Below are 25,638 nucleotides of genomic sequence, written 5' to 3' on the forward strand. Positions count from 1 at the left end.
TATTTATTTTGGGTTTCAAATTGTTCATTCGCTCACTAATATAAAAATCTGACAAGAGACAGTGATAAAACATTAGTTCTACTCCATTAATTTTAAGATGTGGTGTCTTCTCATTTCTTGACTTAGTGCCTGAGCAAAGCAGTTAATTTTTCATCAGATTCCTGCATAAATAGGGACTGAATATACCATTCCTTTTGAAGACTTTATTGAGCATTTTTAGAAAATTTAAACTTTTTATAGGAAATATATTTTTAGAGGCAATGTTGCAGATAATCTAAAATAACCCCATCACCCTGAAGATGTAGCACTAAGAGAATAGCATTTGTGGACTTTTTAACTGAGTATTCAATAAAATTCAATATTGATTTGATACTATACAGGGCGTTAATATAAAGTTTATTATTTTTTACAGGCAGCAGAAGAGGAAGAAACACAAAACCAGCATGATGATAGTTCCTCTGATTCGGGAACTCCTTCAGGCCCTGATTTTAATTATATTTTAAATATGTCTCTGTGGTCTCTTACTAAAGAAAAAGTTGAAGAACTGATTAAACAGAGAGATGCAAAAGTATGAACTTTTGTGGGTTAAATAATTTGAAACTATTTCAGTGTTATTGATATCTTTTTCTTTTTCCAAAAATAAGTATTTTGATTTACCCTTTATACATTTTTAAATTATTGAATGTTTAAATTATACTACTTTCTTATTATAGGGGCGAGAGGTCAATGATCTTAAAAGAAAATCTCCTTCAGATCTTTGGAAAGAAGATTTAGCAGCATTTGTTGAAGAACTGGATGTAGGTTAAGTCTCCATTAAAATATATTTGGAAAAGTAATGTTTATGAAACAAGAATGAAAATTCTTTTTTTTTTTTTATTGAGTTAATGATAGGGTACAGTCTTGTGAAATTTCAGTTGTACATTAGTGTTTGTCATTCATGTTGTAGGTGCACCACTTCGCCCTTTGTGCCTACCCCCCACCCCACCTTTCCCCTGGTATCCACTAAACTGTTCTCTTAGTCCACATTTTTAAATTCCTCATATGGGTGGAGTCATACACAGATTATCCTTCTCTGGCTGGCTTATTTCACTTAACATAATTCCCTCAAGGTTCATCCATGTTATTGCAAATGGAATGATTTTGTTCTGTTTTGCAGCTGAGTAGTATTCCATTGTATATGTACCACATCTTCTTTATCCATTCATCTGTTGATGGGCACTTAGGTTGCTTCCATGTCTTGGCTATTGTAAATAATGCTGCAATGAACATTGGGGTACATAGGACTTTTGGGATTGCTGACTTCAAGCTCTTTGGATAAATACCCAGTAGTGGGATGACTGGATCGTATGGTAGTTCTATTTTTAATTTTTTGAGGAATCTCCATACTGTTTTCCATAGTGGCTGCACCAGTTTGCATTCCCACCAGCAGTGTATGAGGGTTCCTTTTTCTCCACAACCTCTCCAACATTTGTTACTATTAGTTTTAGATATTTTTGTCATTCTAATGGGTGTAAGGTGATATCTTAGTGTAGTTTTGATTTGTATTTCCCTGATGATCAGCGATGATGAGCATCTTTTCATGTGCCATCCGTATATCTTCTTTGGAGAAATGTCTGTTCATGTCTCCAGCCCATTGTTTGATTGGGTTGTTTGATTTTTTGTTGTTGAGTTGTGAGAGTTCTTTATATATTATGGATATTAAGCCTTTGTCAGATATATGACTTGCAAATATTTTTTCCCAGTTAGTGGGTTGTTTTTTTGTTTCAATCCTGTTTTTTTCATTTGCCTTGAAGAAGCTCTTTAATCTGATAAAGTCCCATTTGTTTATTCTTTCTGTTGTTTCCCTTCTCTGAGAAGACATGGTGTCTGAAAAGATCCTTTTAATACTGATGTCAGAGAGTGTACTGCCTACGTTTTCTTCTAGAAACCTTATGGTTTCAGATCTCACCTTTAGGTCTTTGATCCATTTTGAGTTTATTTTGGTGAATGGTGAAAAAGAATGGTCAATTTTCATTCTTTTACATGTGGCTTTCCAGTTTTCCCAGCACCATTTGTTGAAAAGACTTTCTTTTCTCCATTGTATGCCCTCAGCTCCTTTGTCGAAGATAAGCTGTCCATAGATGTGTGGTTTTATTTCTGGGCTTTCAATTCTGTTCCATTGATCTGTGCACCTGTTTTTGTACCAGTACCATGCTGTTTTGATTACGGTAGCTTTGTAGTATGTTTTGAAGTCAGGGATTGTGATGCCTCCCGTTTTGTTCTTTTTTTCTCAGGATTGCTTTAGAAATTCGGGGTCTTTTGTTGCCCCATATGAATTTTAGGATTCTTTGTTCTAATTCTGTAAAGAATGTCATTGGGATTCTGATTGGGATGGTGTTGAATCTGTAGATTGCTTTAGGTAGAATGGACATTTTAACTATGTTTATTCTTCCAATCCATGTACATGGAATGTCTCTCCATCTCCTTATGTCGTCATCCAATTCTCTCAGAAAGGCCTTGTAATTTTCGTTATATAAGTCCTTCACTTCCTTAGTTAAATTTACCCCAAGGTATTTTATTCTTTTTGTTGCGATTGTGAATGGTATTGTATTCTTGAGTTCTTTTTCTGTTAAATGCTACTGATTTATGCAAATTGATTTTGTACCCTGCAACTTTGCTGTAGTTGTTGATTACTTCTAAGAGTTTTCCAATGGATTCTTTGGGGTTTTCTATATATAAGATCATGTCGTCTGCAAACAGCGAGAGTTTCACTTCTTCCCTCCCTATTTGGATTCCTTTTATTCCTTTTTCTTGCCTGATTGCTCTGGCCAAGACCTCCAGTACTATGTTAAATAAGAGTGGTGATAGAGGGCATCCTTGCCTCGTTCCTGTTTTCAGGGGGATGGCATTCAGTTTTTGCCCATTGAGTATGATCTTGGCTATGGGTTTGTCATATATGGCCTTTATTATGTTGAGGTAGTTTCCTTCTATGCCCATTTTGTTCAGAGTTTACAAATTATCTCAGAGTTTATTTTAACTCTGTGAAGGTTAATGTGTTTATAAACTTCATTAGGATTAAGCTGCTAGCTATATGAAATTAGAAAGAAAAGTTAGGTCTTGTGTAGATGAATGTAAAAAGCTATGGAGTTGAAATTTATAATAAATTAAATTCTAATACTTACTATGGGTTAAAATTTCTTAACTGTCTTCAAATTAGCTTGTTGATTCAGCTTAATGCTCCCCAAAGACGTAAGAGCAATATTGGTATGGTTGAATATAGGTACTTTGATTTTTAAAAAGTAGAATGATAGTCTCTTTAGACTTAGAGAAATTTTAATATTTTTTGTTATAACTTAGTTTTCTCCAGGTAGAATGCTAGTTTAAAAATTAAAAGAAAAATATGTAGAGAAAGATAGAAGACGTAAACTTTTTCTAAAATTGCCCAATTTGGAGCTGGCTCCGTGGCCAAGTGGTTAAGTTCATGCCTTCCACTGCAGGCGGCCAGTGTTTTGTTGGTTCAAATCCTGGGCGCGGACATGGCACTGCTCATCGAGCCATGCTGGGGTGGTGTCCCACGTGCCACAACTAGAAGGACCCACAACTAAGAATATACAACTATGCACCAGGGGGCTTTGGGGAGAAAAAGGAAAAAAATAAAATCTTTAAAATTGCCCAATTTGTAATTAACTCACTTAAAATCGTAGAATTAAATTAATAGTAGCAGTATGATCATCTCATTTTGAGTAGCACAAGGTCAGTTACTATTTATTATTACTCATATGATATTATGTAATTTTTTACTTTTTAGTTGTTTTATTGCTTTATTGTCCACATGCTCTAGTTTTATTTTCATGGCCTAAGTCGGAATTAGAACTCTTAAGAATGAGTGTGGTATATTAGTTTCCTAATAGGATTTATGGAATTCTTTAGTGCTATTGTTCTGGGTTCCCTTAATGATCTTTCAAGTGCCATAGTATAGGTATACCTTGATTTATGCTTTTCTTACATTGTTAATGAATTAGATTTTTTAAAATTTGAGACCTTTTTTTCCTGCTGACTTTTACATTTAGAAATTAATATCCATTAAAAATGAAACAAGCGAACATTGAGGAAAATTATTCTTGATTAATGTTAATGATATTCTAATACGGCTTTAAATTTGATCACTGATTATTAACATAGTGAGATAATAGAAAACTTTTTTTGGTTGTGCCTAAAAATTTCCTCCCTATTAAAAAGTCATCACTCAAACCAATTCCAGTGAATGATACTCTTCTTTCACTTTTAATTTATCACCTTTTTCACAAAAATAATTTTATTATTTGATAATTAGCAAAGTAGGTCCAAAAACTTATTTATTCTGGATATAGTGTTTTTTTTTTTACATCTAAAAAGATTTAGACTCAAATTTTATCTCTATATCATTTAAAGTCTAATGATACCATTAATTGGATATCTATTGTGTGCTGGCACTGCATTCTTTTTTTTTTTGAAGATTTTTTAATTTTTTTCCTTTTTCTCCCCAAAGCCCCCCAGTACATAGTTGTATATTCTTCGTTGTGGGTCCTTCTAGTTGTGGCATGTGGGATGCTGCCTCAGCGTGGTTTGATGAGCAGTGTCATGTCTGCGCCCAGGATTCGAACCAACGAAATACTGGGCTGCCTGCAGCGGAGCACACGAACTTAACCACTCAGCCACGGGGCCAGCCCCCTGGCACTGCATTCTATATAATCCTCAGAATGACTCCCACCACCCCCCCTCCCCAAAATGAGAGAGGTTATTGTTAACCTGTTATACAGATGAAGATCCTGAAGCTTGGAGAGAAGTTAAGTAACTTACTCAGAGAGGAACCATATTATAGTTAAGAGCAATTACTCATCCTCTCAGAGTCCCAGTTTCCCATTTCATAAAATGGGGCTCACATGATTTTTAATGCCTAGGACATAGTAGGTGCCCTATAAATTATAATTGTTATTTCCCAAGGATTTATAACTAATAAGTGGAAGTGCTAAGATTGAAATCCATGTGCATCTGATTTTAAAGCTTATGTTTATTAAGCTATTATGCTACAAAGACTTCTTAAATAGCTTTCAAGAGATTAAGATGACATTTTTCCTTCATACTTTTCAAAGCTTGCTAATTATTTGAAGGAATAATTCTGTAAAATGAAGAATCTTTAACATTAATCATGATTATATCCTCATTTATTATTACATAGAACTTCCTAAGTTCAATCTAACCGTATTGTCACTTTTAATTGTCATACTTTCTGAACAATTTTTTTTCATATTTTCTATTATGGCTAAAGTGATGGTAAAGAATAGCTTCATCCTTGTTAACAGAACTGCCTTTTTGTATGATTTGCTAGGATTCCAATGATACCGGGTCATCAGAAGTCTTGATTTCATAATACATCGTAGGATTCTAGAAGGGACCATTTAGGTCACTTAGTTACAACCCCGTAGTATTACAAATGAGAAGCTAGTTAGACAGATTTGGGACTATAACTCAGGTCTTCTGACTTAGAATATCTGGGTTTTTTTCCCCATTACTTTATCGTAGATTAGATCAGTTGAAAGGAAAGCTTTATTCCTTACTGAGTGAATAAAATTAGTTTTAATTTCTAATGCAGTAGTAATTGTCTTTTCTAATGAGTTATTTACGCACCCACCCTCTCCCCCCCTCCTTTATAATTATACTTCAGAAAGTGGAAGCGCAAGAACGAGAAGATATTCTGGCTGGAATGGCTGGGAAAGCAATAAAAGGTAAAGTTGGCAAACCTAAGGTCAAGAAACTTCAATTGGAAGAGACAATGCCCTCACCTTATGGGAGAAGAGTAGTTCCTGAAATTACTGCTATGAAGGCAGATGCCAGCAAAAAGTTGCTGAAGAAGAAAAAGGTATGACATAGCTCCTGTTTTAGCTCATTGGTAGACTCCACCTCCGTAATGATGTATATATGTATTTTAATTTTACTGTGTGTCAATTATGCTTTATTTTGTTTCTAATATATTTCACTGTGATAGCAAATCATTTGTTCTATGAGGGCACTTTGTCCCTAGAAGGAAAATATTAGTCCAGGACCTACTTATATGTAAAGAGCTACTTACTTGATTCCATTTTTAAAATGAGAGATAAAAATAGTCTACGTCAGAGCATTCTAAATTGAAATCATAGAACAACAAAAAAAAGTATATCAACTTTAAAATACAAACTTTAGTTCTATATCATGACTGACTAAGGAAGTCTTAAGAGTGAAAAAGGATCTGTTTAGCTTTCGAGGTAAACTATCATCTTTTATTATTTATTTGTTTTTACCTTTAGTTAAAAAATCATCAGGCACATCCTGTGTCGTTGGCATTGATCGGTGCTATTGAGGATTTAAAAGTCTGAGTCTTAACTTTACCATACAGCAGGATGGGCAAGAGTTAGCCAGCAGAAGGAAACACTGAGAAGACTGTTCAGAGCTGAGGAAATGGGAAGCATGATGGTCTGAAAGAGAGAGGCTGATTTTTCTGGGCAGGTTGATTTTAGAACCCAGGGCATGTATAGGTAGATATGTCCAACAGCTAATTAGACCTTAGAAAATGAGCCTAAGAGCTAGAGTAAGAGTTTGGAGTGTTCTCTGTACAGAGCTAATATTTGAAGCATAGGAACATTGTGATACCAGAGAGATCACTCTCTTCTCTTCTGATAAACTGAGGTCTGCTTCCCTCTTACCTGCCTTCCCACCACACACAGGTTCACTTACACATACATACTTTTTTTCTCCTTAGGAAAATGGCTTCTCTCCTTTTCAGTTGGTGTTTGTCAAGTTCACTTCTCAGCACTCTTCTCTTCACCTTACATAGACTTGAGTAACCTCATTTATGCCCAGAGTTTTTTTAATCGCACTGATGACTCGTAAATCTATGTTCCTAAACTGTAATGTTTTCTGGAGTGCTAGGCTAATATAGCCACCTGAATGCCCAAAGCCCCTCAAACTCAGCATGTCTAAAACTGGACCCATTATCCTGATTTCAAAACCTGCTCTTCTACTTCTGTGCCTTATCTCAGTTACTGTCACTATCAGCCATCACCTAACATAAGCCAAAAACCTGGGAGTTTTCTCATTTAATCAGTAAGTAAATCCTATTGACTGCCTACGAGGCAATTCCAAAATCCACCACCTTGTCTTGGTCCCCACTGACACTGTCTTAGAATTCCATAAGTTCTCTCTGAGGTAATTTAAAGTGGTCCTCTTAACTAGCCTTCCTGTCTCTAGCTGTCTAATCATGATTTCTGCCTTTCTCCACTTCATTCCTCATAATATTTTCTCTTACTACCAGAGTGATATTTCCAAAAAGTAAGTGTGATTATTATACAAATGCTTAAAGGTTTTCAGTGACTCCCACTGACTACATACAGATTCCTGGTATACAGTGACTTAGCACCTGCATGCCTCCCTGTGTTTCTACATGGCTACTCTTTCCTCTCACCTTTCCATGAATCTGAGCAGACTATTTGTAATTCTTAACCATAAGGTGACGCTTCATGCCTCTCTCTTTTTTTCTGGGGTGCTCTTCCCTCCTTCCTTATCCTCACCTGGCAAATGTACATGATTCCTTCAAAACTCAATACGAAAGGCTTCCTCTCTGTGGAGTTTTCCCTGACCCTGTCCTAGGCTGAGTTGCTCACTTCTCCCCATGGGTCACTGTTAGACTTCCCTTTGTATTTATTTGTTTTGTAATGACTTGTCCTTGTGTCTTTCTCTCTATCCCACTGCCACCCCATAGTCTTAGGGTCAGGAGACTTTGTCTTATAATGCCTAGCAGTGCCTGACATCTGTTGCTTATTTTCCTTTAATAATCTGAACATTTTTTCTAGCATATAAAGGCCTGAGCTATAGGAACTTACTTTGCAGGTACATTCTGGTGTACTTAGCTGTTGTTCTGGAAGTCCCTTTGATAATCAAAAGCTGCCTTCTAATTTTTTATGTTTGCTTTTAAGTGGCGGTCCCAGAAGATTAGAATGGTAAGCAGTATCATTTGCTACAGATAAATGAAAAAAGTAAAATATGGTCTGTTTAAAGTCATTTGTTAGGATCTCAACAGAATCACATTTTATTTTTTTTTTACTCATCTGATATGAAGAAGCAATCTATTGGCTGGAAATGTATTTCTAAAATATATGGTGTTATGCGACTTTTATTTTTACTCGTGGTTTGGTTTTCCTTTTAATATGTAGGGTGATCTTGATACCACAGCAGTGAAAGTGGAATTTGATGAAGAATTCAGTGGAACACCAGTAGAAAGTACAGGAGAAGAGGCATTGATCCCACCAACTTCTATAAATAAAGGTCCCAAACCCAAAAGGGAGAAAAAGGAGCCTGGTGAGGAATTGTTACAAAGTTTTTTTGTGAGAAAATCTGTGTGTACAGGGTATTACTATGTTGTTTTGATTGTTCTCTTTTTCTATTAGTTGAAGTGAACATTTGTTATTTTATAATGAACTTTTCTTTTCTTTTTTTTTTTTAAAGATTTTTTTTTTCCCTTTTTCTCCCCAAAGCCCCTCCAGTACATAGTTGTATATTCTTCGTTGTGGGTCCTTCTAGTTGTGGTATGTGGGATGCTGCCTGAGCGTGGTTTAATGAGCTGTGCCATGTCCGCGCCCAGGATTCGAACCAACGAAACACCGGGCCACCTGCAGCGGAGCGCGCGAACTTAACCACTCGGCCACGGGGCCAGCCCCTGAACTTTTCATTATAACTTTTATTTTTCCTAATGACATTTGTATAAGTATTGATACATATTTTATTTTTGTTTTTAGGTACCAGGGTGAGAAAAACACCTACATCATCTGGTAAATCCAGCGCAAAGAAAGTGAAGAAACGGAATCCTTGGTCAGATGATGAATCTAAGTCAGAAAGTGACTTGGAGGAAACAGAACCTGTGGTTATTCCGAGAGATTCTTTGCTTAGGAGAGCTGCTGGTATTCTGATACATTTTATATTTCTTTTATTGTATATTATAGTTTGACCATGTTAGTATTACTCATATAAATTGGTGTTATTAGTATTATCAGTATTATTAAAGTACTAAACCATTAGTATTTCAGAAGTTACAGTTCACAAAGATACAAAAATTGCTTTACGGAATGATCCTTTCTAGCAAAGTTGGACATAAAACAAATTTCTTTAAAGTGAATCATGTTTTCTTACTGATTTTTATTATAAAATTTGGGTTATATTCCCTCCATAGTTTGAAGATGTTTGGTAAAAAAATGTACCTTGGTAGTATACCAACAGTGATGGATCAATAGATGTGCTTTGTAGTTTTGTTTTCTATCCTTTGTATCATGAAAAATTTCCCCCTACTTTAGGAGTCTGATTCCACGCACAAAGCATAATTTAGATAATTGCAGTGCTAGACTTAGGCTGCAGAATCCCATTTTGCTATTATATACTGCTGTTAAGCATGTGATTTGATCCTTTGTGAATATTTATTAATTTGAAGTCTTCAAATAATTAAAAACTGATGTCCTGTTTTATAGATTCTTCTCAAATTTCGGTAAGTCCTAATTTACGTAAAATGAATGATACATTATGGTTGTTTTACCTCTGGGAGATACTTTTTTAACTATGTGGCAAGCCCTAAATTCTTTGGTTCTCTAATCACCAAGTGATTGAATTTCTTTTCCTAATGTGCATAGGTAGTATAATATGGGTGAGTTTTTAACTTGAATATCTTAAGTTATGTGAAAATTGATTAATTAAATTAAATGCTTCAAAATTGTATTTAGCCCTTTTCTATATAGGTAAAATGAAGTGTAAAATTATATAGCATCCAAATGATTTTTAAATTTTATTCCGTAGTATATGCTAGGGATTATAATAAAACTTAATTGCATTTACCAATATACCTTTCCCCCTTTTATGCATTATATTAAATAATTGGTTTGCTAATATATTGAGGTCTTATCTCTATTTTTTCCTCATTCATCTGAAAAGTTACTTGCTGTTATTTCATAGTAAAACTACTGTGAAGAAAAGACAGAAGTTTTTATGCAAGAGGTTAAGAGAAAATTTAGCATTTTCTAAAGACCTGTAAAATTTGTCTTTTGTAGTTGCAAAAACAGAAATCTTATATTAGTAGTCACTTTTACAGTGACCATAATGACTACTTTTCTCACTGTTTTTGAGTAATATTTAAGTTGGACAAGCAACATCCTGATAATTAATCTCATCAGTTTATGCTCTCCTAACCTATACAGCATTACCCTATAGCCTCCTGCGATGTACAAGATAGATGTCAACACTAGCAAAATAACTGAGGCCAAAGTTGTTGGCTTTTATTCTGTAAAAGCTTGTCTCTTTTTTTTCCTTTGTGTATTTCTAGAGATAGATGGAATATTTTTCAAATGCATTATTTGTAAGAATATTTCATGTGGCTAAAGCTAGATTGGAGTTTAACTTTCACTATTATTTTTCTCCTAGCTGAAAGGCCTAAATACACATTTGATTTCTCAGAAGAAGAGGAGGAGGATGCTGATGATGATGACGACAATAATGACTTAGAGGAATTGAAAGTTAAAGCATCTCCCATAACAAATGATGGGGAAGATGAATTTGTTCCTTCAGATGGCCTAGATAAAGATGAATATACATTTTCACCAGGCAAATCAAAAGCCACTCCAGAGTAAGTAATGCAGCAACTGCTGTATGGTGTAGTTAGTTATAGTAAGCTCTAAGAAATTATCCTTCTAGGTAAGGTCCTCCTCATGAAGGAATAAATATTGCAGCTATTTACGTAACTGTTTCTATAGTTTAGAGCATGGTTGGCAAATTTTTTTCCATAAAGTGCTTGATAGTAAATATTTTAGGCTTTGCAGGCCGTATGGTCTCTGTTGCAACTACTCAGTGCTGGCATTCCAGCAAGAAGACAGCTGTAAACAGTATGTAAATGAATGAGTGTAACTGTGTTCCAGTAACTTTGTTTACAAAAGTAGGCAGCAGGCCTATGGGACATAGTTTGACAACCCCTGGTTCAGAGAAAAGTTACTAAATCTTTAGAATTGGGGGGTTTAATTTTCTTCCCCAGCTTTGGCTTTGATTGATTTTTCTTGCCTCTGGTGATTGTGAACACTAACATGTAGGATGTGAATTTTGTGAACTGTTTCAGGTTTTTTTTTTTTTGAGAAAGATTAGCCATGAGCTAACATCTGCTGCCAGTCCTCCTCTTTTTGCTGAGGAAGGCTGGCCCTGAGCTAACATCCCTGCCCATCTTCCTCTACTTTATATGTGGGACGCCTACCACAGCATGGTGTGCCATTCGGTGCCATGTCCGCACCTGGGATCTGAACCGGCGAACCCTGGGCCGCCGAGAAGGAGAAGCGGAACGTGCGAACTTAACCGCTGCGCCACTGGGCCAGCCCATATTTCAGATTTTTTAAGGAAGTATTTTACCACATGCAGTCTAGGGATCAGAAATAGGATTATTGCCTACTCTGATGGAGATTCTGACTTTCTCCTTGGATTTTTGCCAGTTATTTACTGATGTTAAATTTTGGAATGGTTCTATCAACCATAAAATTTAATTTAGTGATATTTTGAGTAACTGTAAACCTTCACCCAGTTTCCATTCTCTTATGTTAAATAATTGTTTTGTCTGTCTCTCTGTATGTATGCACACTTGTGCATGAGAGAGAATAAAAGTTTGCTTGCCCTGTCTTTAACAAAGAGAAACAATTGAGACAACTAAAATATTGTTCTGTAGTTATAATCATGCAGTACATATTATATACATTTTATCAAGGTTGGAAACATATTTAAATTATCTTGTGGTGTTTAATTTTTCTTTCTGGTAGAAAATCTTCGCATGACAAAAAAACTCAGGATTTTGGGAATCTCTTCTCATTTCCTTCATATTCTCAGAAGTCAGAAGATGGTATGCTCATTTAGTCTTCATTGGTTGCTTATTGTATTATTGCTATGTATTTTGTTATGAGTAGAAAGCTTACTTTCTTTTTGTATTTCCCTCAATGTAATAAGGTTTATTTACTTTTCCTGAGGTGATTCCCAACTGATTGGTCAAAACAGGTGTTACGGAAGCATTCAGGTGGATAGGCAGATGAAAACCTGTGTGTATGTATGGAGCGTGTGTGGGGGAGTGTGGGTGTAGTGTTTTAAGGAGAGAAAAAAATATAGAAAGAGAAATTTTGGAAGGTCTAAATTTGATTTTCATGGAATGTGAATGTATACGTTACAGTTTTTTTAAAATTCTAAGAGTACCAATAGGCAGATATGTTTTAACTGGACTCTGGTAGCTGAAAGACTAAAACCTTTGTAGAAGCAAATGTAGTCAGGGTGTATATTTTTTATCCCCTATATATTTGTGTGTGGAATTTTTAACGTCAAAACAATTTAGTTAGACTTAATTGATTCACGGTCTTGCATTTTTTTAATACACACACATATAGACAGACATAGAGCTGGTGCATGTTCTGTCTGTGTAGATAGATGTGCATGTTTGACAGCATGTCAGGACAGTTATACAAAACTGTCACTTACATCTAAGCAGCCATTTTAAGAGTCCCTGTTTTTGGTTTGAGGGAGGGAGGAATGGAGGGAGGAATTGATTAATTTAATTTGAATGTAAAAAGGTAAGCCTGCATGACTTTTAAAAGATTAATCTTCAATGCTGTAAAATTGATTTAAAAAGATGAATAGTTACTACTCTTAGATTTGAACATTATTACTGATACTCCTGAAATAGTTACTAGCATTAGATGTGTAGATACTAAAATAATCAGTGAGAACTTTTAATATTTTAAAATAAATCAGTATTTATTTTTGAATTGGTCAGTTATGTTTTAAATGATTAGCATTTGGGACTATTAAGAATTGTTACTCTATTCATTTCTATATTGTTTTACAACAGAGTTAACATTTTTGAAATATAACATATTTTTTATTTTGAGTTGTTTGTATGTTGTGGGTTATATGATCACAAAATAGAAACTTACACGATCAATTATCTAGCTAAAGAGAAATCATCAGTAAAAAGAATCAAAGTTTAACTATTAAGTGGTTCTTATAGAATCTCTCTACTGAAAAAAGCTTTGTAATTTTTAGATTCAGCTAAATTTGACAGTAATGAAGAAGATTCTGCTTCTATTTTTTCACCATCATTTGGTCTGAAACAAACAGATAAAGTTCCAAGTAAAACAGTAGCTGCTAAAAAGGGTATGTACTTATATTTGATTTTGTTAAGCATTGCATAAGTCAGATAGAGAATGCTGACATTAAAGGAAACAATATAGTTTAAAATTATTTCCACTAGGACTTTACTAGAAAATATTTATAAATGTATATAAGAAGAATCCTTCTTGTTTTCTAACCATGAGGTCATTATTAAAATTTTTGTAAGACCTCATTTTAAACCTGTTGTAGTTACAAAGTAATTCCATGCATTGATGTCTAAAGATAGCTTTCTAGTAAAGCTCACCTGTAGTTGTTAGATTGTAGATTAAAATTTTTGTCTTGCTAGTAGCCTGATTGTGTTATCAATGTAGGTCATGCCTTAACTCCTCATGTGGGATGATTGCTAAATTCAGTTGGAGACCTTTTTTCTTTCTGAGTCATGTAGCTTCTTTCTTTTGTATAGCCTTAGATTGTCCACTAATCTAAGTTGATTTGAGTTGATTCGTGAGTCTGTTACTAGTACTGAGGTACATACCTTGGTGTTTTTGAAGGAGGTCAGTATTAGTGCTTTTTGTTTAAAAGACACTTGCTACTTAACAGCAAATAAACAAACAGTGTGGACCATTCCTTCAAGACCTTACAAATGCACAACAGACAATACCATTGTAGACAAACATGTATTAGATGTAGCAGAACAATAAAAGTCCCTACTTATTCTGAAGGCACTAGGACCATAGTGAGAAATTGGAGCCTCTCTAGCCAACACATTGCATATTGACCAATGTCTGTTTCTTTCCCTGAGACTTAGACTTTGTTGCTATGCTGGAATGTTAACATTTCCCCACCCGCAGCTACCCTTTAGCAGTGATTGAGGAAAGCTGGTCTGTAGATATTTAGTGTCTTGCCCCTCAGATTAGCTAACTCTTGGATATGTGTTGTCCACTGGCTCTCAGAGATTCCTCATGGGATTAAGCTCCCAGAGTGATGGCAGGCTTGGTACCTTACCCATTACTGGTTGCCCTCACTTCATTGTCTCATCTTTATACTCTCTTTCCTTCACTTCCCAAATGAATACTTGTTCTTGAGTCTTTGTCTTGGGATCAGGTGGGGTCTGCCTCTGGGAAACTCAAACTGAGACAGTCACTGTAATTTCCTTGTAAGCATCTTTTATTTTTATCATCTTCATATGAGAATCTTATAACTAGCCTGAAAATTTTGAACATATCAACCTCTTTCCCTCATCAAGCTATTCACACCTTTTAACCTAATGAGTTAGAGTTTAGTATTAACTAAAAGGGTAGCATACCACAACCTGTCCTGTTTGGTGAGTGGGTGATGCCTGTGTGGTGTGATTTCAGGGGCCCCAGCAAGCCCTCACCTTTCCTCTAGCCTCCTCCAAAAATACAATTCCCACAAAATATCATTTCATGGAGAGGATGCTGCATGTCCCTCTGTGGGATCATCTATGTTAACTCCAAATTACATAAATTATTATACAAGGTAAATTCTGTAGCTCCAGTAATTTATAGCAAAAAGGCAGCTCATAATACTCAGATATCTGACCTACATTTGCCCATTAGAGTTAAAAGTGCCACCTACCACTGCAAGCCTGGAAATCCTTCTGAAGCAAAAAGGTGATCCCTAGAGCACCCAGCCATGTCCAGCTTATGCTCCTGCCAGGAGCTGCCCTGTGGCTCTGTGGTCGATTTAGTCATGAGGACTTAGGAGGAAAGCCACAAAATCTGTGGCTGCCACTGCCCTAAGAGCGTGGGCTCCTCCTGCTGTTCTGAGGGGCCTGAGCTCTAGCATCTCAACTCGGACTGGGAATACATTTTCCATAGAATTAGTGTGGGGTTTTATTTAAATAGAAAAGTCTGTAGTTAATTCAATGCATTTTTTTGTTCAAATCAAGTTTTTCTAATCACACAAGTAAAGACTGGTTTATCAATTTTCACGTAGATTGTAAATAAAGCTGAAAAGCAAGGTCTATTTTGAAAACAAAAATCATCAAAACAAAGGCCTTTGGGTCTGTTGTTTACTTATCTAGAATTTTAATATTTCTTTCCACATAAAAATGCCAAGTCTGGATTTCAGCTTTTGAGGGGAGGTGAATCAGTTTGTATTCATGGTGTTTGATGGTCCCATAAATTTTTTTTTTCCTCCAAAACATTTTAAAAGTTAGAACTTAACATGTGGTTATACTTGGGTTATAATTAATTTGTCAAATATGTTACTTTTTTGTCATGACTATACTATATTTTTACTACTCCTTTTTAAAAGTTACTGCTTAATTCATTTTAATGGCCCTTGTTTAAAATATCTCACTTGAATTATCAAGAGGCAAATTACACATAATTAAATAAAAAGCATTTTGTCAGCTATGAGAAATTATTTGCCTTTGCACTGGCACCAAGTCGAGAGAAACCATTTTATTATTTAAGGCTACTCAATTTCATATCCGCAGTAAGAAATCCCGTTGTTATAGGACTCACTTCAGCTTGGTTTGTTGGTAAGTATATTACATTGATCTATGAAATGGAAATTTGCTTAATAGGAAAACCATCTTCAGATACAACTCCTAAGCCCAAGAGAACCCCCAAACAGAAGAAAGTAGAGACTGTAAACTCTGACTCAGATTCAGAATTTGGCATTCCAAAGAAGACGACGACACCAAAAGGTGAGGATTATCTTAGTATAACCTTCTAATGTATGCCATGTGGAAAATATTTAGTCTCTCCTACTCACTGAATTTAGAGACTGGGTACCTGTATTATTTTAAATTGCTTTACTCCTCAATAAGCAGTGTGTTTAAGAGTCAGTGCTGAATTAAGAGTCCACAGGAAATACAGCAGTTTAGTCCAGTCACTTTGTTTTACAAATCAAGAAACAGACTCAAAGAGGTTAGGTAAGCAGCTTGCACACTTAAGAATGGTTCAGAGACCCCCTGCAGTGGACTCATGGAAGTCGTTATTGAAAAGGCAGATGAGGGCTCCTCACTAACTAAAGGGTGACACTCATTGGAGTAGGCGGAGCTAGGACTGTGAGACCAGGGCTTTTTGCCCATCTAGGAAATGAAATAGGTGTACTCAGGGCCCCACAAGGGCGCCAGCACCAGTTCGTCTCCCTGGCACCCCTTCTTTGCCTCCAGAATCTCAAGTCCTTAAAGATGCTTTAAAAAAAATGTAATACATGATTTTCTCTAAAGGTAGCTGCTCAATCTTTTATCCAGCTGACAGATATTATCATCGATGTGTTTATTTCTTAAACTGGTGGTTGCAATGAGCAGATGCAGACCTACATAGAAACAAAGAAGAATAGGGGGGTGGAAAAGAAACATAGTGAGTGGGGAGGTCAGTACTTAGGGTGTGCATGGTTTGAAACCTTTATTCAAAAGTGCCATTTCATTGATTCATTTGATCAAATATGACATCCCAAGATCATTTAGGCTATCTTTTCTTATTAGTACAATCTAGTTGGTCATTAGCTCTTAAGGAATTTTTAAAAATTTAGAATTGCAATTTAGTTTCATTTTCTCCTTCACTGGCATCACTGTAGGATGGAGAACATTTGATCACCATTTACCTATTACCTTTTTCCCTTCCTCCTCCAATGATGAGAATAAGAGGTTAGGTAGATGAAAAGAAAGTAAACTAGGCTGCATGTGGTGATTCTAGCTAGGGCTGAGAAGGAATGTGGATTTGACAGATTAATACTGGGGGATTTATTCTAAGATTATGCTACTTAAATTGGGATCTGCAATTGGTTGTTACTAGTGTGTGATGAGATAAGTAAAATTTAGAGTAAGCATTTAAACCTTTATGATTTGTGTTAAGAAAGTATGTATTACTTTTCTAGTAACTTATTGTATTTTTAAAACTGTTGTTCTATGACAAATGAGAAACTAAAATTTTTTTCATCACATACAATTTAAAAAGCACTCTTCTAAGAGACTTTCTTTTCATGCCCAAGGACCACATGTGCAAAATGCAAATTCTTTTTTATATATCAGGGGTGTGGTCATTAAAATTTGTCACCAGGACCTTCCAACTAGTTTAAGTGTATTTGTGAAATATTAGTCATGTCAACCCCAGAACTGAGTGATACTGCCAAATCATTTCTACATCATTCATATTAAAAGATTAGGATTGCAGTACTGACTGGGGCATGCCAAAGAAGTAAAATATAAAGTTTCGGCATTTATCTTTTTAAATTACACTTAATCCTTTGAGAAAATACCCTTTGTATCATTTTAAGGTAAAGGCCGAGGGGCAAAGAAAAGGAAAGCATCTGGCTCTGAAAATGAAGGTGATTATAACCCTGGCAGGAAAACATCCAAACCAGCAAGCAAGGTAATCAGGAGCATCTTTTTAATGTACAGTTTTGTCTAAGATCATCTGTAACTGGCATGGTTCACTTATTAAGGTGCAGTTTTGTAACGGCTTTAAACCTAGCATCTCTTATCCATAGGGGCCTTGTATATGCTTAAAGAATTACCCAAGTATAAATCCGTATAATCAGGACTGTTTCTTGGATAAAAATGTGGCATCAACTAGCCTTCCTAAGAGTATTCCATTTCATCCAATGAGCAGTAGAAGTTATATGCTACCTGTCTGAGATAATATTTTTCAGACCAAATATAGGCTATTTCTTGTTAATTTGGATTTATTTGACCAGGGCTAATTTGATTTTTTTTTATTGTTGTTAACTTGCATTCTTTTGACTGTGGCTAATTTTCCCAATTAGTCTGACCCTTCTCCAGAAGTATACTCTTTTAGGTAAATGAATAATATCAAATATCCCCCTTTTTTCTTTCTTCGTATTAAACTTAAAAGTACAAATATAGGTGATTTTAGCTTTATGCCTCTCTCCACACTGAGCTCCTCCATCTGGTCTTCTTCTACACCTCTGGTCCACCTTGGTAACTCTTCTCTGCATTTTTATAAACACAGTGTGTACTATATAAGTTCAGAAGGAAGGAAGTAATGGTGATAAGCAATGCAAGCTCACCAAGGTGGCAAATTATTACAATCTTGTTTGTTTTTCCCTTCATGAAAATGCTTAGGTAACTGATCTTACACTTAAGTTAGCATTACAGTTCTGATTTTAAAAGCACCATTATTTGTAATATTTCCCAAATATAAGTGAAGAAGTGTAAGGAATAATAATTCTTTTTAACACTAGTCTTTTTTTTTCTTTTAACTTTGGGGTTTTAAATCTTTTTTTTTTTTTTAAACATCTAGAAACCGAAGAAAACATCTTTTGATCAGGATTCGGATGTGGATATCTTCCCATCAGACTTCACTTCTGAGCCACCTTCTCTGCCACGGACTGGTCGGGCTAGGAAAGAAGTAAAATATTTTGCGGAGTCTGATGAAGAAGAAGATGTTGATTTTGCAATGTTTAATTAAGTGCCCAAAGAGCACAGAAACATTTTTCAACAGATAACTTGTGTTGTCCTTTTGTCTTTTCTGTCTCAGACTTTTGTACATCTGGCTTATTTTAATGTGATGATGTAATTGATGGTTTTTTATTATTGTGGTAGGCCTTTTAACATTTTGTTCTTACACATACAGTTTTATGCTCTTTTTTACTCATTGAAATGTCATGTACTGTCTGATTGGCTTGTAGAATTGTTATAGACTGCCGTGCGTTAGCACAGATTTTAATTAATTGTCATGGTTGCAGACTACAGACCTGCTTTTTGAAATGAAATTTAAACATTAAAAATGGAACTGTGTTCTTCGTCTCTTTACTGAAGATGAAAGTGTGGTAAAAGCTCCCATACACCTTTAAAATAAATATATTTTATTCTTTGCCAGGAGACTCCATGGAAAAAGGTAAACAGTATATGAACATAGAAAGCATTGTTAAACAATCTCAATGTACAAACAAACAGAGCCAGTGAAAGTACATCACAGACTTGCTAATATATCAAAAAAAAAAAAATTCCACTAGTGCTTAAATGAGAACTAAGAAACTGACACTTGTATCTGTTAACCACTCTACCACAGCTTTCACTCTGCTTCATAGTGATTGAACAAGGTCAAAGGACGCAGGTTCTCTGCCCATGCCTTTGGGAGTTAATGTTAGCCCCTGGGCATCAAGAAGGCTGGAAAAGACCCCCTATTTCAGGCAGGAATCGGGAAGGACACTAGAGTTACATGGTACAGGTGGTAGACCAGCCTGCTAATTAATTATCCCATGAAATTTCCCTAATGGCTTGTGAATAAGTAAACAAAAACTTATTAACACTGAAAAGTGTTTCTGCCTTGGAGGCTATCATTACTGTAAAAATGTATCTTTTTTTAAAAATTGTGTAGTTATGTCATTAAACAAGTAATAAACCACTTTTAATTTAAAGTGACATTAACAATTGAACAAATGACATTTGATTAACTGAACTGGCAGTTACACTGATACAGAATTCTCTTCTGCTAGTGCAGTGAATTTGTATAACTTTTACTGGGCAACATGAAATAAAATATGTAGTTTGAGAGCATCAAAAAGAGCAAGGACAAGCTTCCATACTAACTAAATTAGAATATCTTTAGCTTTATCTTGTCATACTGTACAATAGTCCCATTTCCTTACCTTGATGTCTTGATTATTCTGTGAAAGCAAGACAGTTATCTTTTTGAACCTTTCTTAGCTGGACTTGTACAGTAGTCTGTTTGATAACCTTGATGTCTTGGTTATTTTGAGTATGCAAGACAAAAGGAAAGCACCAAACATACAGTATAGAAAGAACAGAGCCATACTTCTGTATGTACAAAGTCTTCAGAAACTTAACCAGGGGTAAATCATTTTGACTGGGTCTTTGCCATGCAATCTTGAGTGTTCAAAGAGGAAAATAGAAGCTTTTAACTAGTTTCTGGTTGCATGAAATGGCTGATTTTTAGAATTTAAAAAGTCGTATTTCTAGGTAAGTTAGACAGTGAGGAGTATATATTGATACATATGAAAATTTCTTGGTCCTTCTTGAGTTTTAATATATTTTCAGTCCAAAAACTAAGCAGCAGTAAAAATGTTTTTTTCCTTGCATTTTCAATCCTGGAACTGAAGGTACTGGGGAATGTCTGAAGTAGCTGGAAAGTGTCTTATTGCACCAGTGGTGACTGACTGACGCCGCTGTTTTCCACTGAACTGGGTGAGATGCTGGGACTGTGCTCTGCTGTGTTCCCACTTGAACTTGGGGTCAAGGGTTCATGTCCTTCAGAATTTTCCAGCATTTCCTGAATGAGAGGTGGCATTGATCCAGGAATTTCCATTTTCAAGGTAATTACACGTTCTGCACCTTTTAAAGAGAGATAATAGAAATATAGTAGAGATAAGGAGTTAAGCTGAATAACTAAGGGTCAACTTTCATCTACTTTCACAAGGGTGAAAACTGCTATCAATGTCTTCTAGAGGTTATCCTAATTTTACAACATTAAAATATTTTTATTATATCTATAGAAAAGCAGCAGAGATGTGGTGACATGTTTAAATTTGATAATTCCATGCCTCAGTCAGTTTCAGGAAAGAGTATCAGTATATATTTACTTAATTTACAAAGAGAAGTTTCTGATAAAAAATCAGAAATGATATCTTGCAAATGAGACAGTTTAAAGGACCCCAGTTACCACAGATGGAGGAGGTGATGTGAGTAATAAATGTGCGGTGATTATCAACTTGGTGCACCGCGCTGTCCGGGGCGGCAGCCACGTGCTGCATGTGGTGATTTAAATTTAAATTGGTTAAACTTAATTAGGAAAACAGTGCCTCACCTGCATTAGCCACATGTCACGTGCCTGAGAGCCACAGGTGGCTGGTGGCTACTGTATTGGATAAGGCAGATTACAGACTATTTGCCCATAATCACAGTAAATTTCCTAGCACTGGTCTAGCTAGACATAGGGAATGACTGTCTTAAGTTAAACAGCCTTATTGTTTTAAAGTCAAAGACATCATAATTACAAAGGTCAGCACTGGTATCTGCCGCTTGCTTCTACTCTTAATGCCGTGCTAGGGGTGAACTCGGAATGTCACACTGAAGAAACCCTTAAGAAGGAGCTCAAGAATTGAGACTCCTCGTCAAACAAGTTCACTGGCTTCTAAGCACTTCCTGAAATTTCGAGTTTGTTCCAAGGTTTTCAGGGACAGAGGATGCTAATGGGCAAAGAGCTTGACAAACAAGAGCACGTTTGGTACCAGAGAGAGCTGCTGAGTTTTCTCTCTACACAGAAAACCCTACTCACCCTCAACTGTGATATGGCTCTAGGCACTTCAGTAATTGCTCGAGTTGCCACATAAACTGAAAATCACCAGGCAAAGAATACTTATACTTCTCAGGAAGGCAAGAATTCCTTTGCTTAGAAGTGCGCAGAAGTAAATCTGCCTATACACGAGAGAGCAATGGCTACATTGAGAGAGAAACTTAACCGATAACAATTACCCTAATTACTATTCATTGTTCTTGAAGCTTGGATGTTCAGGAAAAACGAGTCAAGTTTACATAAACCAGAGCATGTGTGGAAAGCTGGAATGAAATGTATAAAACTCAAAAATTAAAAAGCCTGTCATATAGTACATTCTCTTGAAAACAGTTTTTCTAATTACTGAGTCATATGAATTTTAAAGCTCCCAATCTATTAAGGTCATTGAGTAGGGTAAGATTTGAGCTCTCCTTTTCCTTTTTCTTTTTTTTTTTAAGGCTGAGTACTATTTAATTCCTTTTGATTTCAATGAGAAATGAATTCCAAAACAACAACAATGAAAAGGCAGCTATTACAAACATCCTGAATTAAAACACAGGGTTTAACAGAGCAATACAACGTGGTAAGGAGCAAAGTCCACTTCGTGAATACAGTGTGGACTCGAGAGAATTACCTTTAGCGCTGATGCTGCGGAGATCTGTGATTTTCATTAAAATCTTTGGAAACATGTGAGGCTTGCTGGGTCGTCTCTTTCTGATATAAATTTTTAGTGCTTCCAGCAATGGTTCTTGTAGCTTATCTACTTTTGTTGGTTCCTCAAGATCCTGGCGGTCTAGATACCAGGAATAAAGTATTAAACAATTAGTATCAGGACAGTTACGCACTTTCCAGGAGAGAGGGTTTCTGCCCACTTCCCCTCTTCCTTGTTTCCTTGTTCCTACTATCTTCTGACTTTATTAATACGATGTTTCAATCACATGCAAATTTGAAGATATATGCAACTATTTTAAGCAGTGGTACTTGAAAATTATCCCTCTTCTTGGTTGAAAACACATCTTGATGGCTGGGTGCTTTTGTCCCAGGGAAAGAATTACTTCTCATAACCAGAAGGTGTCACTACTGAACTGAATTAAAACAAAGCTTGAGCCGGATAGTTATAAAAGCAAGGTAAACTGACCCCCTAATTAAAGCCTTTACTTTTTAACCACTTATGACTCAGCCTCCTTCGAGCCATTAGGGATCACTACGAAGAAGAAAGCCATATTTTATCCCAGTCATCCAAGGATTGTAGGGGGGCCAACACAGTTTGTATTCCCAGCCACCAAATTAGCAAACAGCACAAGCAAGTCCCTTGGATAACCATGAAAACATCCCTAGGCAATTTATTTCACAATAGCCTGATCCCACCTTAAAAAAATACCTGTGACAACTGGATATGTAGCATTTTGGTATTTCAGAGCAGATGGATCCCAAATACCTTTAATTTACAACAATATGGAAAAATGCAACAAACTCCAAGCATGCATGCCTGGCTTTATTCACATGTCTTTTTCCATGCAAAATAACTCCAAAATGGAGACGAGGAATTTCCCATAAATTACAAGTATAAGTTGTTCTTCATGGAATCTTATGAGGGTTCTCTAGGTAGTTGGTACCTCCACAGATTAAGCAGATGGCACTGAGAAGGCCTGTTTCTGTGTCATCCATTTCCAAAGGCAGGAGCTGGTTGGCAAAGGTGAACACAAGGTCAGTCAGAGGACCAAATCCAGCATTGTGCATCTGAGTTCGATTTAGGGTAAGGCCATCTGAAAAAGTCATGGTGTCTTGTTCTGGGGTATACCTGGTGCAAATTCTAAGAATCTGGAAGAAAAAAAACCATATTTGATGGATCATCAAAGCCAGCCTGTCCTGACAGCATCAATCAAATCTAGGCAGGAAATAACCAGAAGATTTCCAAGGAGCTCTTGCATCGCATCGGGCACCCTGTCCCCATTTTGGATGTTGAATGTCTTCTCCAGCTCTTTCATTAAAAGGCGACAGAAGTCAAAACACAGGCTAAAGTTATTTCGGGAATAATAAATAGGACACAGGAAATTGTGAGAAGTATCTGCTTGTGCTAAAAGTAATTCATTTGACTCAAATAAACATTTACTGAGTACCTACTTATGTCCCAGGCACTGTGCCAGGTGCTGGGGATAAAAAGATGAATAAGATCCTATTTTTTTATTTAAGAGCTTACAGTCTACAAAAAAAAAATCTACCATTTATTAGATGTCTAGTGCATGTCAAGTGTTATGCATGCCCTACATTCAATTTTTCAAACAACTTGGTAAAGTGAATATTACTCTTATTTTACAGATGAGAGACTGAAGGCTCAGAAAGGTTAAGCCGTGTGTCCAACCCAATGTCACAGTTAAAATGTGGCTGAATCTGATTCAAACCCAAGTTAGGGTCCCCCTTCCACGATGCTGATCACACAGTTCCACAAACAACTATAACACAAGGCCCAGGAGTGGAACCAGCAAGGCACTAGGGTGTCAGAAGAAGCCAGGTTCAGACCCAGCAGGAGGAAATCAAGGGCGGATTCATGGAGAAGAGGCAGCATTTCAACTAAGCCCAGAAGTATGGGTGGGATTTCCATAGGCAAGAAGCCTGGTCACGCTGCCACCATCTCCCAATCTCACCTGACATGGCCTTGATAGATACCCCTGCTGGCCACCCTGGGACACCTGCTACCAAAGAATCGCCTGCTCATTGCTCTGGGCCTCTGGGCCTGGCTCAGAGCATGGTAAACTCCAAAATGCCTTGCTTCTGGATGCAGTCAACACCGTCCCGCGTTCCCACTGCCCTACCAATCCTAACGGCTAGTAGGAGCTCCATGTCTTCCCAGCCCTGATCCACCCAGAGCCACATTTCTGCACCAACAACTGCGAAGGGCCTCTCTGCCAACCAGGTGTCTACACTTGACGTTTCCCTCTGAAAAAGCCTCAGAGCTGCTTGCAGCAGAGAGAGAAATTAATCCCGCCTGGACAGAAGTGAAGAGCCCAGCAGGCTGAGGGAGCAGAGAGCTTTTTCCAGATGCTGGTGCTCAGTTTGACTGGGTTTGGTTCCCACGCATGTGCACCTTAACGTCAGCCTAGAGGAGGACAGATGTGATCACCATGTTCCTGCTTCATGGCCATGTACAGAGGAAAGTGGTCCTCTGAGAAACGCATAGGACTCCCACCTAAAAGGGAACTCCCCATATACAGCCCCTTCCTCACTCCCCATATGTCCACCAGGGCTCATAGCACAAGAACGTCTGTCAAATCTTTCATCTTGTCAAAGAAGTGCTGGGGGTTTGGGGTGAGGACACTTCCCGTGGGGAAGACCGTCCTATCTGATTGGCAGTGTGATTGCGAGAGCCTCATATCCACTGGACCACATTTACCGGGCGTGGGGCCATTGCATGGGAAGGTGACATGCTCTTGTGTCCTTGCTCTGGGGTTCTCTGAATCTCTAAGAAGATGGTGAGCTGGAAGCCAGCCCTCCTCCAACATGCTGGACTCCACTGTGGATTTAGACAAAAACATTAGGATACCCTGTAGAATGAAGGTGTGGGACCCCTGTTCATAAAAAAAAAAAAGCCTGGGGGCCGGCCCGGTGGCACAGTGGTTAAGTTTGCACGTTCCACTTCAGTGGCCCAGGGTTTGCTGGTTCGGATCCCGGGTGCGGATATGGCACCGCGTGGCAAGCCATGCTGTGGTAGGCATCCCACATATAAAGTAGAGGAAAATGGACATGGATGTTAGCTCAGGGCCAGTCTTCCTCAGCAAAAAGAGGAGGATTGGCAGTGGTTAGCTCAGGGTTAATTTTCCTAAAAAAAAAATAGTCTGCCTCCAACATCGTCTTGGTTAGAAGAAACCTTTTGGGAGGAGAAGCGTGAGTAATAGCACACCTCACGTCCTGCACAGAATAACAGCTAATTTTTTATTGATCACCGACTACATGCCAGTACCGTGCTAGGTGTTCTAATATTTGGCTTAATTTTTGTATCAACCCATGAGTTAGGTACTAAGGTTACCCTATTTTACCGATGGGAAACAAACTCAAATAGCTTGTCCCAGGTCACGTAACTACTAGGTGGCATGATTTGCTTCAGGCTGTCTCTGAACCTGTGCTCTTAACCTCTGCTCCACAGCCACCTCATTCCTCTTCAGGCCACCATCCGATCCCAGACGCCTCTCTGAGGCGGGATGACCTCGGGCCCAGTGCTGATTTCAACATCAGCCTCACTTGTCTCCTG

General features: G+C 37.1%; 2 protein-coding genes across 8 annotated transcripts in view; one reads left to right on the top strand and one right to left on the bottom strand.

Annotated features, from left to right (window-relative positions):
* TOP2B (DNA topoisomerase II beta) overlaps positions 1-18,890 on the top strand; it is a 61,638-nt gene extending 42,748 nt beyond the window's left edge. For both annotated transcript variants that reach the window (XM_044755311.2, XM_044755310.2), the window contains exons 26-36: positions 413-568; positions 714-797; positions 5,684-5,878; positions 8,205-8,349; positions 8,787-8,948; positions 10,453-10,654; positions 11,823-11,902; positions 13,090-13,200; positions 15,713-15,835; positions 17,413-17,507; positions 18,399-18,890. In XM_044755311.2, coding sequence (XP_044611246.1) covers positions 413-568; positions 714-797; positions 5,684-5,878; positions 8,205-8,349; positions 8,787-8,948; positions 10,453-10,654; positions 11,823-11,902; positions 13,090-13,200; positions 15,713-15,835; positions 17,413-17,507; positions 18,399-18,566 — 1,521 coding nt within the window. In that variant the 3' untranslated portion in view covers positions 18,567-18,890. The remainder of the gene's footprint in view (positions 1-412; positions 569-713; positions 798-5,683; positions 5,879-8,204; positions 8,350-8,786; positions 8,949-10,452; positions 10,655-11,822; positions 11,903-13,089; positions 13,201-15,712; positions 15,836-17,412; positions 17,508-18,398) is intronic.
* A 52-nt stretch (positions 18,891-18,942) lies between these two features.
* The window catches only part of RARB (retinoic acid receptor beta), a 694,304-nt gene continuing 687,608 nt past the window's right edge, over positions 18,943-25,638 (bottom strand). For 5 of the 6 annotated variants that reach the window (XM_070492836.1, XM_070492837.1, XM_014829837.3 and 2 more), the window contains 3 exons: positions 23,009-23,213; positions 22,027-22,185; positions 18,943-20,452 (listed from right to left, as the gene is read on the bottom strand). In XM_070492836.1, the coding sequence (XP_070348937.1) occupies positions 20,256-20,452; positions 22,027-22,185; positions 23,009-23,213 (561 nt within the window). In that variant the 3' untranslated portion in view covers positions 18,943-20,255. The remainder of the gene's footprint in view (positions 20,453-22,026; positions 22,186-23,008; positions 23,214-25,638) is intronic. The other variant, XM_070492835.1, reaches the window with a different exon arrangement.

The sequence above is a fragment of the Equus asinus genome, chromosome 21, assembly GCF_041296235.1.
Source record: "Equus asinus isolate D_3611 breed Donkey chromosome 21, EquAss-T2T_v2, whole genome shotgun sequence".
Taxonomy (NCBI): Eukaryota; Metazoa; Chordata; class Mammalia; order Perissodactyla; family Equidae; genus Equus; species Equus asinus.